Source organism: Spea bombifrons, chromosome 3, assembly GCF_027358695.1.
Source record: "Spea bombifrons isolate aSpeBom1 chromosome 3, aSpeBom1.2.pri, whole genome shotgun sequence".
In the NCBI taxonomy this organism is placed as follows: Eukaryota; Metazoa; Chordata; class Amphibia; order Anura; family Pelobatidae; genus Spea; species Spea bombifrons.
The window spans coordinates 13,000,519-13,013,254 of record NC_071089.1 but is presented as its reverse complement, the minus strand read 5'-3'; the positions used below and the strand labels follow the sequence as shown (position 1 = coordinate 13,013,254).

The following is a 12,736-nucleotide window of genomic DNA, read 5'->3' as shown; positions in this document are numbered from 1 at the left end:
GGAATCAACACCAACGTTAGCCGAGGTGAGAGAGAGGATCGTAGATCATCAGGTTCTTTGTGACTTCCAGGACAAATCTCTTGCCATCTGAGAGATTTTGGCAAGATGGCCCTCCTGGGTAGATTAACTACTGTCCAAGACCTTCTCCATTTGGTCAATATGGTTCTGACAGCAGTTCTGTGGAGCCCCTGAGACTAAATTTGTCTGCATAACGCCTTCTAGCCTGATATGTTTTACAGAGGTGTTCAGAAATGTCTTTGAACTGTAGCATGAGGTGGCTTTGCTTGCCGACACTAATCTGATGGCAAGGGCCAATGTTCCATATTTATATTGGACAAAGTTGTCCCAAATCAGGCATGATTATTCACAAAGTTAAATCTCAATCCATTTCATTGGGAGGAAACATCTACAATCTACAAAATGATCTGGTCAAAATCAACATGAAAAACACACAAATGCAAAAAAAAAAAAAAAAAACAAGATGGGGGATACAACTTACACACAATTGTAATGTAGTTCAATCTAACAGGCAGTAATCAAAAAAGAATTGAGGATGTTAACAGCGAAGGACGGGCATGTCTCTACTGTTGTAACTGGAACGGTCGACACATTATGGTGCATTTGCCGCAAGCAGAGAATCACAGACACGCAAACTATCTTACTGACAATAAAAGTTATAAGATATAAAAGAAAAATGTATAAACGATCATCACTTATATGCTCCAAAACCTGTCCAGACTGAGCCAAGCTGAGCTTCCAAGAGGAACATTATTCAGCAGAAAAATTGTCATATTTCCTTCTTACTGCAGAAAAATATTGCATTGCCAAAGCCCAGCGACAGAGGTGACTTGTCATATTGTAGATATGTATGCATTAAGTGGGCATGGCGGCTAAATTTGACATTCAACATGCTAAGGGGGGGGGACAAAAATATCATGAAAACGGGGGGGGTGATAGTCACACCAAAAAGCATATTGTTTGGGTAATGCCAATAAAATGCTACACAGCAGCTACATTTGAAAGCATAGCAAGCAAAAGAAGGGTTTCCAAATAAAGAACATTTGACTTAATTGTAACTTCTCACCCCAAAAACAATGCAGTTACATAAAAAATAGGCATAACTGACAAAATTACCATTTAAAATTCATTCTCAGTCGACAATATGAATAAGGCACTCTTGGCAAGGGTTTCCCCATGATTAGATTCGGAATATGTTCAGTGACATGAAAATAAATATGTAGATACGTTGGGCCTGCATTGTCTTTTATCTATTCTCATAATCGCCGTAAACAATCGGGTTACATCTGGGACCAGGGTAAAAACACAAATTCCACCAGCCAAAACAAGCGTGTCTGTTCTCGCGTTCACGGTGATGTTTTTCACCTTTAAATTCTCGGATTTGGTAACACTTATTTGTTTAATGTTTCATTCTCTCATTCTGAAGGATTGCAAACAAAAAGACTGAAATATTAGGCTTCAGGCCTCAAGGCACCAAAGTTCACACATAAATAGTTATGTAGGTAGGTAGAGAGAGAGTTTATTTTAATCTGTAAAACTAATAAAAAACGACATGAGTTTATTCCATATACTGAACTGTGGAGTAACGGGATAATGCATCGTTAGCACTCTCTACGTTTAGAGCTGGCTTTGCATTCAGGGTTTGCTGAAATTAATTGGATCGGCTTCGGAAGATAAAAGAACACAATTTGTCAGTAGAAACTGAATGTAAATCGACAATTTTGTCACCGCCACAAAATAGTTGGGAAACTACTAGATGTGACTGCAGCTTCGACAGACAGACAGCCTGGTTCGCTAAATGACTGCTTTCCCTGACAAGTTATGCTAACCATCAAAATCACCTGCAATTCATACCTGCAAATAAAAACGCATCATAACTTACAAAAACTACATGCGCAACGGTTTGCCCAAATACTATATGTACAGAGCATGTACAGAGTCAGTTACATGGCTGGGGGGGGGGTTATATTAAGGGCATTTATTGAGTAGGCGAACTAAACGGAAGGAAGGAAAGCGATTCACTTCAATTTTTTCATATACAACGGGTTTTTTTAACCACATTAATGCACATTCACGTAATAGAAAGTCAGAGACCAAGAATAAAGTCCGCCCGATGGCTTCTAGACATTAGAGGGGCTCCCAATACATCGGGTTCATCAAAATGCTGACAATTCAGACATTCATCGGCGCAGGAAGGGTCAGGAGCCGGGCACCTCTTTGACTGAAGATCAGACAGGAAAAAATTCAGCTAAAGCAACTTTGCTTCTTGTCAAACAAATAGTCTGGCGCACAGCTATAGAGAATGATACCGCACATTGCTGTCATGTCATGAAATCATGTGATGGGCAATGACAACACATGACCCATGCTAGATGACATATATATATTATATATATATATATATATATATATTATATATTATATAGCTCGCTATGTCTAATGTTTCCAATTAAATTCAGGATTGGCATACCCACTTTTAGACAGGGCTTCTTTTATTGGGAAAAAATAATCAAATCCACTATCCCTTTATAGCTTCAAAAGCCTAATTTGGACAAAATGATATTTGCTTTACAGAATGATTCAAATTTATGCATTTTTTTTTTTAAGAAAGCTTTATTTAGATTTTTTTTATTTCTGTCTAGGAGGAAAAAGGCTCTTAGTGTTTGAGGAGAACTAACGAAGAAGACTATTTCTATTGGGATAACTAACAGCTAGAACACAACGGGGCATGCTGCGGGGAGTTGCGTAAGTCCGACACCTGCTCAGTGTCATGAATGACACTCCGTTAATGGATCATTTTAAAATCAAACAGATTTAATTAAATACATGTCCCGGAAAACACTTTACCTCTATGTTACTGCAAATTTAAGTGAAAAACTAAGCTGTTCTTCATCATGCATCAGCGCCGTGAGACATCAATTAACTTCACAGACCCATTAAGTCGCGCTTCAAAAGTGACAGAAGCAGTAGTCTTTTGCTAATGAGATGACCGTGGAACAGAGAAATAGACAATGCGCTAATATTTTCTCGTTTTTAAGAACGCAAACCAGAAATGATGCAGCAAAGAGTTCCAAACTGATTCACTTGTAGATGAAAAACCTTTTTTTTTAATGAAACTCGTTGTTATAGTTTGGCTTTAAAGTAGTGATCGTTCCCCATATGGTCTCCTATTTTTAACTACCCTGAATTTAAGTGCATGTAGAAAATCAGTAATATGGCTACAATCTCCTTGTTAACAGATTATATCATCTTATTACTCACTTGGCAACAACAACAACAACAAAAATTGGCATTTGTTTCCATCATGACTATTTTATCACAGATCCCACAGGAACCCCAATTAATTAACAATGGACATATGGATGCCACTTTACATATGATGGTCAGCACTATATCATTTATACCGATATGGTTAAAATGATGTCCTCTCTACTGCTCCTCTAGAGTCCAGATTTAACGTCCGAATGATAAGAGGATCCAAAAGCTGGGTGAGACCTTTTGGGTTGGCTAAGGTCTAGAGTCTTGCTCAATAACTTGCATAGTATGTGCATCAAACTCATCTTTGTGAACAATCCCATTTTAGAGAAATGATTTGAAACGGGTATAACGATGTCCGGTGTGCTGATCGCATGGAAATTTTCACTTGCTCTGCTAACTACGGCTGCATTTAGCACAATTGCTGTGCAAAGCAGGTTTGCATACACGGACAATAATGACGGTTTACATTTAACAGTACCAGCCGCATATTCAGCAATGCACAACTAATCGACCTTAGCATGGCAGATGTTTCTGAACTAAATGTAACGACAGGGCCGGTAATGGAAATCATAGAGTTATTTGTTATAACAAATTTTAAATGATTAAGAAATAAATGACATTCTAGACATAGGTAACCCGTCGTGTCCTCTGGAGATGCACAAGTACTCCATCTGGAGTAACCCGTTTCTCTCCAGCTTTTGCTAAAAGGCAAGTCTAATCAATCTCAGCCTTAAGGGTGTCTGAGGGTGCAGTGAGTTGTTTCCCAACAAGATCTAGGTAGAGAGTTTGTTGTAAAGCTATAATACTCATGTAAACATCATATAATATGGATAAAATATTCAGCCCAAGAGCTCTTGATAGCATATAGCACCAGTCAACATTTCAGAGAACCAAGCAAAAGGTTCTGAGCTGAGATATGATAAGTTGAAATAAAATTGTGCATTTTATAAAAAATCATGTACAATATGTTGATATTCCATATCAGATCTCAACATGAGAAGCTTTCAGTTGTCTTACTGAATTTCATCTCCCAATGTGGCTACAAAAGGAACCAAAATACACCACAATGGGCAGCACCGGACTACATGTTGTAGCAGCTATGTCAGAACAGGTCTTAGAAACCTCATTAAGCTACATGGATATAATTATAACTGATGACTATGTAATGTTTTTTTTTCTGGGGTATTGTGCTTTCGTTTGTCATGTGAAGAGTAGTGCTTGTGATCCATGTTCTAAATCACACAATGGAGAGGACCCCAATCTCCCTCTTCTGGAACCACACTCTCCTCCTTGGTGATATGTGGCTTTCTCCTTTTTCTCCATAGCCGGACATATGGAGGGATCTCAAAAGAGGGTAACCACCTAAGCCTTTGCGGCGATATTGTGATCAGAAGGTCAACCCACCTCCACAAACCCAAGTTTTCAGAGACCTGGCTCCACTGTATCATTTCCAGGGAAAGCAAATCACATCAAATAAAAAATAAAAAACACACATAACCTGGTGACTACGTAGTATGCTACCTGCCATATATAGTATACTTCCCTTCTTTAAAAACATATGGATGCTCTTACTAGTCCAGAGGTTAAAGTCCATGCATCTAAAAAGTTGCAGGTTGCACCTGAATCATTTCTTTCAGACTTGGAACTCAAAACAATGAAAGGACTTTATAGTTAAGAGAAAGTTTGTCTCCTTCATGCGACTATAAAATCAACATAGAGAGACAAAACAAATGTACATATAAAACCCTATTTACCTACAAATACAGCGGAACTGGCCTCTCGAGGTTTTACCTTCTTGTCCCAGAGTGTGGTCTTTGTAATGAATAAAAATGCACAAGAAATGAGAATGGACAAAAACAAAAGAATCTAATTAAAGAAAATCTAATTACAGTACAAACTTAAAAGCTACTTGCTTCAATATATTTTTGATTTATTTATTGAATTACCGTATAGAGCGCCATGATACTCTGTAGCGCTGTACAATCACTTACTCTTAAACAAATCAACAGACCACTCATAGAAACCCTGTAATTCTAATAGACTTGTTGTTTTTATACATTTTTTCTACTCTCTTTTATGGAGGACCCTGGTGTACTCACAACATTCTCACCAACATAGTAATTATATTCTGTGGCAGCGCAATCGTATAGGATTAACGAGATTGCATGATTAAAAATCTTACTTAACAACTGACGTTAAAAATACTTTATGCAACTAGTAATTACGATCCTTAATTATTTGATAAACATAAAGGTAGCGTCCCATATGCTGCAGATAGATGGCCTAATAATTCCACCGCCCTGCTGAACCTGTCTACCCAGACGCTGCCGGTGACTGTGATCCGAATTTATTCTCAGACATTATGGAGGAACCAGGGCAGAGCATCTGGTTCGGTGTTAAAGAGAGATGTATAATTGTACCTATGTACAGTATATGTATATTCTATATTATATGTGATACACTCAAAACTGTACAGGTGTATTCTGCATTCATTCGATGGATGGCGTTCATACTATCAACGTAGCAGGGTCTGCTTTATCAACACCATTAAAGGATGGCACATAGTCTATTTAATAGGTTCTACAAAATGATATGAGAATCTTCATTTTACAGAAACCCAAATAACTGTTTAGAATATCAACCTTGCACCTTCTTCACCTTGTGTATATTAAGAGATAGATTAGAGAGACAAAGAAGATAGATAGATAGATAGATAGATAGATAGATAGATAGATAGATAGATAGATGATAGACAGAATAATTGCCTTTCCATTGAAGAGCAGTGGTAGATTTAGCATAAGATTTGCCCCCAAATTCTCCTGTAATCCAGAATAAAATGTATGGGAACAGTAGAAGATACATCTGTCTCTGTGTATGTAATAACTATATATAGTCCAATATGACATAATCATAAACGTATTCAGAACGTCATTAATGGAGTTTTATTATGTTTTTGGCGTCTATGGTGCCACCCTCGATGTAGGCATCTCTGGCACAGACACATATTTATACTAATATCTTCTCCCAGGATTTTACCGTCTCACATTTACAGGTATAGAATAGCTTTGACCAGGTAGCTTTTGTGTTATCTATACTGATGCTCAGGGAGCCCTTTTTTCCTATTGTCCGCTTTGTCTACCCTTGAAATTCCCAAATTATTGGCAATGTTTTCATTCTATGATAATTAAAGAAACACCTGTAAAATTACTCAATATATGAAAACACAAGCTCATCTAAATTATAAAAAGAAATATACCGACTTTAAAACGAACATAAGCAAATTTACATGACATATACTTGGTAATTTAAGAATATATCAAACTTTGATGCAAGCAAAAATCTCCCACCAGCACAAAATAAAAACATTTTTTTGACTCCATTAAATTCTGGAACCAGGTACGGAAAATTCTGGGGGAAAATCCAATATTTCAAAATAAAAATAAGCAACCTACAGGTGATAAAGGTCAATAAAGGTATTACAACTATAGGTTTACCATTGCAGAATTTTAAGAAGTTCTTTCAGATTAGGCATGACCCGTCAAGCTAAAATTTGTAAGAATATCTTTTAATGGTGAATACTATAGAATTAATTATTTTTGCTGGTGTTTAAATTACAGTATTTTGTTACCTGTGAGGGACAATAAATAAAAAAAATAAAATAAAATAAAAAGAGATCCTAATTTATACGACTAGGTGTACTGACCCAGGTATGGTTAATCCGTGACCCAGCTACAGTGCAACTCCCATTACAATCAGCCGATATTTTGCCTGGGTGCTGTAGTTTAACATAAGATGGCTGGATATATTCCAGACTGCTGTATTAGACACAAAAGGTGATTTTCCCTGTGGCTAAATATCAATGACTGCATAGGGTGACCAGGTCAAGAAAACAGGTTTCAAAAAACACAGAAATGCTGGCTCTAACCCCAAACGATTTAACCAAATCTAGCAAAAAAACAAAAAAAAAAAACTCTGCCTGAACTACAACACAGCTGGGTGTTCAGATCAAACCAGCTAGAATTTTAGGTGATCAGTAGGGCAGGTGGACAATACAACCCAGTGGCACTCGAGGGGTTAACCAAGGTTGCCATTTCAGACAGACAGCATTAATTATCAATTAGGTTTGTACAGTAATTTAATTGGTTTGGAATGTTTCAATAGAAGGAAATAAGCCATTGCCTTATTTATTAAAGTCTTCCTGCTCTAAACTGGAGAGACTCTGTGAAAGAAGTTGCCCAGGGGAAAAACAGCAATAGGGCCACTTCCTTTATTATGACTATGGCGGCGGTGGGTGGGTGGCCGGTGGGGTCCCTGGCTTCGCCCTAGACTTAAATTATTTTTAAGATAATTATCAGCAGTTTGTTTTTGAAATAAGCGATTAACACAGTTTTAGTTTAAGCTTTCCATGGTGGACATATGGACCTTGTATGATACCATAACCCATTAACACACCGTTAATGTAACAAGAAACGTACAATCTCTCATCGGGTTGGGTGATTTTAGTACACAAATGTTTTTCTAGATGTGAAATGATCGTTTCCAAGATCTGGGAAATTATCACTAAATTCTGAACAGCAAACAATGTGAAATATATAAGACAAATCGATACTTTTCACATAAACCTCCCCACTCAACTGTATTAATAAAGTCTTTCTAAACAGCTTCGACTGTCCAAGAGAATTTGCCCCTTCATGAAAAGACTTGTTGCAGCAGATTCTTTGTAGCCGCGGCCTGTGGTCGGCCCTCCAATACAGTCCTTTAATTACAGAATGACCAGGTCTAGTCCACCTTCCCGTTTCCCGCAGCATTAAATTCCATTAAAAAGTAATTTAGAACGAACCGCTAAATGATGACCAATATAATGAAAGTGTGGCTATACACAGATTTATAGTCACTATGGTTATATGGGGGGAGCATGGGGAGAATCCCAATAATCTTGGGATATATTATTATTTTTTACATTTGTTTTATTATTATTGTTACATGAATAATAATAATAATAATAATAATAATAATAATAATAATAATAATAATAATAATAATAATAACGTGATTACTACATGCATACAATGTATCAAGAATACACTGAAACATACAAAACAATTCACAATCTGAATGTTCGGTCTATAAAGAAGGATTGATAGATATATAGATAGATAGATAGATAGATAGATAGATAGATAGATAGATAGATATCCCCCATAACATAGAAGCACAGGAGAGGAGTGATCCAGGTGTGCAGGGTACAGGTAAGAACACACCTGATGCAAATTCCCATTTGCTCCTCAGCAGGGGCAGATCATGTGAATTTTGCAAAGCAAACCAGCACCGACAGACAGCAAACAGACACCAGAATCATTTGTTCTCACGAACGATCCGTTATCAGATGTATTAATGCATTCATGTAAATGAATTACTGTAACCGAACAGCACCGGGTACAAACACCCTGTTACTTCAGCCTGTAATAAATCAGTCTTATAAACTCTTTTCATAAACCGATCTGAAGCTGTGATGTCAGGAGCCATCCCGTGCAGGGTATTAATCATAAGGAGGGTATTTAAACGATCGGGAGGAGGCACATAGAAGATAATATATAATACATCGAAGATAATCAGATGGCTGTCAAGAGCAACAGGTCTGACGTTAATCCGGATCATGCAGGGAATGCATGGGGTGATTTTCTACCCAAATAGTGGCAAAACCCCTTCCGAGTTCCAGAAAGGGTGTGAAAGTTATGGCAAAGCAAATACCCCTCCCGCGACCCAACGGGTTAAGAGGCATTTTCCAATGTATACCCCCCAAGATCATATATACCACCCCCAGGAGCACAATCAGAAATCGGGTATGTAAACTTTTCCTTACCGTTTCTTTTCCTTGTCAGCGGTCATGATGAGGGATCGGGGATCGGAGAAAGTCACAGGGGCACAGGGAGCATTAAACAGGGAGCAGGAGAATGGAACAGTAAAAATAACAAGCCCCCTGCAAAAAGTTACCGAATGTGATGCGCAAATGCAGAAGGGATGTCAAAGTGACGCAAAAAAAAATACTGCCGAAGTATAATGCAAAGTCCTTGAGAAGTAACCCTCTGGCGGAGCCGGCTATACAGTCTCAGGGCACTGCTGAGGATTGTATAGCGGCTCAGTGGGGCAGAGAGGGGGGAGGTCGGGGGCAGGAAGACAGCAGGCTGTGTAAATGCACCAACGCGCAGCGGGTCCTCGCACTGAGAGGGCAGCAGACTCCGGGCGGCACCAAGCGCTTCCCCTGCTCTCCGGGCGGCTGGACGATCTGCAGCGCTCGCCCTGTTGCAGGAACAGCGACTTCACTTGTCCGGCTTCCCATTGGCTGAGCCACGGCCGGCCCGCCCTAACTCCACAGCCCCGCCCACTTCAGTCTGGCACATAGTCAGGGTCAGTCAAGTTGACAGCGGCCACTTAACGTGTGTGCACACGTGTGTATACATGTACTGACACACCGCATGTTACATGTACTGATACACCGCATGTTACATGTACTGACACACCGCATGTTACGCGTACTGACACACCGCATGTTACGCGTACTGACACACCGCATGTTACGCGTACTGACACACCGCATGTTACGCGTACTGACACACCGCATGTTACGGGTACTGACACACAGCATGTTACGCGTACTGACACACAGCATGTTACGCGTACTGACACACCGCATGTTACATGTACTGACACACCGCATGTTACATGTACTGACACACCGCATGTTACATGTACTGACACACCGCATGTTACATGTTCTGACATAGTGCATGATACATGTTCTGACACACTGCATGTTACATGTACTGACACAGTGCATGTTACCTGTACTGACACACCGCATGTTACATGTACTGACACACTGCATGTTACATGTTCTGACACAGTGCATGTTACATGTACTGACACACTGCATGTTACACGTACTGACACACCGCATGTTACATGATGACCCGCACCATGCCTGGGATCTTGGATCCATTACATTACACTGCTTTATAGTATAGTGTGTGTGTGTGTATACATAAATATAGTATAAATATATATTACAAGGACGAGAGAGAGCAAAACAACTCGTATATATTTTACATTTTTGGAATATATATTCTTCATAAAAGCTCTGAATTGAATCTTTGGCAAAAACTGCTCTTTTGGGCTGACGCAGATCAGTGGTAGGATTGGCACATCAAGGAATTTTGTTACCAGATGTAATCTCCTTTCCTCTCCCTCACTCTCACAGCGCTGTGAAGAAGTATTTGTCCCCTTCCTGATTTCTTCTGTTCCTATGAGATTGTGAAGAGACAGAACTTCAAAGATGGAGCTACATCCTTTCCTGTGATATACTCATACCTGGGAACTTCTGGGCTCCGGCCATCCAGAGCCTTCCCCTCCGGGATGTGGCCAGGACTGCTCACTGACGTCAGCGGGCGGTCCCGGGATGTCGGGGGTTCCCCCTGATGTCAGTGGGAGTCCCCCCTGATGTCAGTGGGTGGTCTCCCTGACATCAGTGGGAGTTCCCGCTGACATTGGGGGCATTCCTGCTGACGGCAGAGGGAAACACCCCCATTTTAAGAGAAAATGGGCGGGGAGCGGGGTATGCCAGGACCCCACTCCTGTGACCCTGAGGATTCGGGTCTTGACCCGGAGAAGCGGTGCTTCACCCGGCAATCTCTGGGTCAAACCCGGAGAGTTCCCAGGTATGGACATACTTGCCAAAAGCCAGTTTCAGCTCTGGCTCAGGGTACACTGCAGGCTCCCTTCACACCCTTGTGTGGAAAGTGCTCCAATTAATTCCAATGGGAGCATTTTCATGCCACTGATTGGCTGATTCAAGCAGCCAATCAAAAGCAAGAATAGTCAGATAGCGGAAGACGAGCTATCGGAAACCTCCTGAAGCCAGTCTGTCTCATCTGTGTCAAGTAAATGCTTTCATTTTTTGTTTCATTTTGGAAGAATGCAAAGTACTTTAATATGCATTCTTCTATAGTGAGGGTGTCAGGGACATTAAACTGTCCCTTTAATCACCTATGGGCGCATGATGAGGCTCCTCTTATAACAACCCTACAGAGGGTCTTCACATACCTGATAAGCTCATAGTTTATACTTTAAAGGTCATTTAACTTATATTTTGATGCTTCTTAATAGGTTTTTAATCAACAGGATTTGATTGCAAGGTGAGACTTAGTTCTGATAATATTGCGCAACGTTCTGTTCACCCAGAATGGCATCTGCTGCATTGTTCACATAAGCTGTTGTGGGAAACATTGAAATAGCGAGGAAATAATATCCTGTACAGACGTTAACATTCCAGCAATATCATATTTCTTTTGATTTAAGTAATCTGGCAAATAATAATTTTTTTTCTAGAATTGAAGGAATGCTTTTAATCCGATGTATTTGCTTTATGAGTTATCTCTTATGTAACACTCATTTTATGTTACTGCAAATAAGGGCAATCATGTGGTCTAAAAAAATGAAAAACATGGGAAATAAAAAAAATATTAGCGCTGTGAATTTATTTAATATATACTCTAAGAAATGCTTGTTAAAATGTATTAAAAGGGAACTTCATTAAGAAATCAGTATTGGATAATATTGGATAAGGCTGAGAAGTGCATATCGTACAGATACTTATTATCAGGGAGGAATCTGATTGGCCCAGAATTTATTCTGCAGCATGGCAACCACCCCAAACATACAGCTAAAACCATTAAGAATTATCTTCAGCGTAAAGAACAACATGGAGACCTAGAAGTGGTGGTATGCCTCCCATAGAGCCCTGATCTCAACATCATCGAGTCTGTCTGGGATTATACGAAGAGAGAAGAAACTGAGACACCTAAATCCAGAGATTACGTGGAGTTAGATCTCCAAGATGTTTGGAACAACCTAACTGCCGAGTTCCTTAAAATCTGTGTGCGAGTGTACCTGGAAGAATATGGCAACAGACACCAAGGTTGTTTTATGACCATAACTGGGAACTTTCTAAATGATGTGACCCTTTGACTCTTAAAATATTAACCGTTAAGTAGCCCAACATGGGGAGTCTACATAGTGACTCCAATACCAGCCTCATGGAAACACACTTAATGCACTTAAAATGGAGTCACCTTCATTCAAGCAGGGGTTTCAACATACTGGGAGCAAAATCACCAATTTGGAGTCAGGTACGATCACTGTAGTTTAGAATAGGAAGGAGTACAGACTGTGTGACCTCGACAATCTGCCCCTACACAATGAGACCCTGGCATTGGGGCAAAAGCCTTGAGACTCGGGGGAAAACACTGTGAGGTATGAATATAACCGCGTGGTGGAAGGTAATGTGAATAGTTAATGAGGATAGTGGTGACCCCACAGAGCCCTGCAGGTGGAGGATCTTCTGTGAAGTCCTGATTCTTGCTTATGATACGGTTGAGTGCCAGAGGGCTAAAGGGACAGTTAA

General features: G+C 39.8%; 1 protein-coding gene across 2 annotated transcripts in view; it reads right to left on the bottom strand.

The window, feature by feature from the left end:
* The window catches only part of EPAS1 (endothelial PAS domain protein 1), a 53,428-nt gene extending 43,871 nt beyond the window's left edge, over window positions 1-9,557 (bottom strand). For both annotated transcript variants that reach the window (XM_053460621.1, XM_053460622.1), the window contains exon 1: window positions 9,140-9,557. In XM_053460621.1, coding sequence (XP_053316596.1) covers window positions 9,140-9,165 — 26 coding nt within the window. In that variant the 5' untranslated portion in view covers window positions 9,166-9,557. The remainder of the gene's footprint in view (window positions 1-9,139) is intronic.
* Window positions 9,558-12,736: the final 3,179 nt, after the last annotated feature.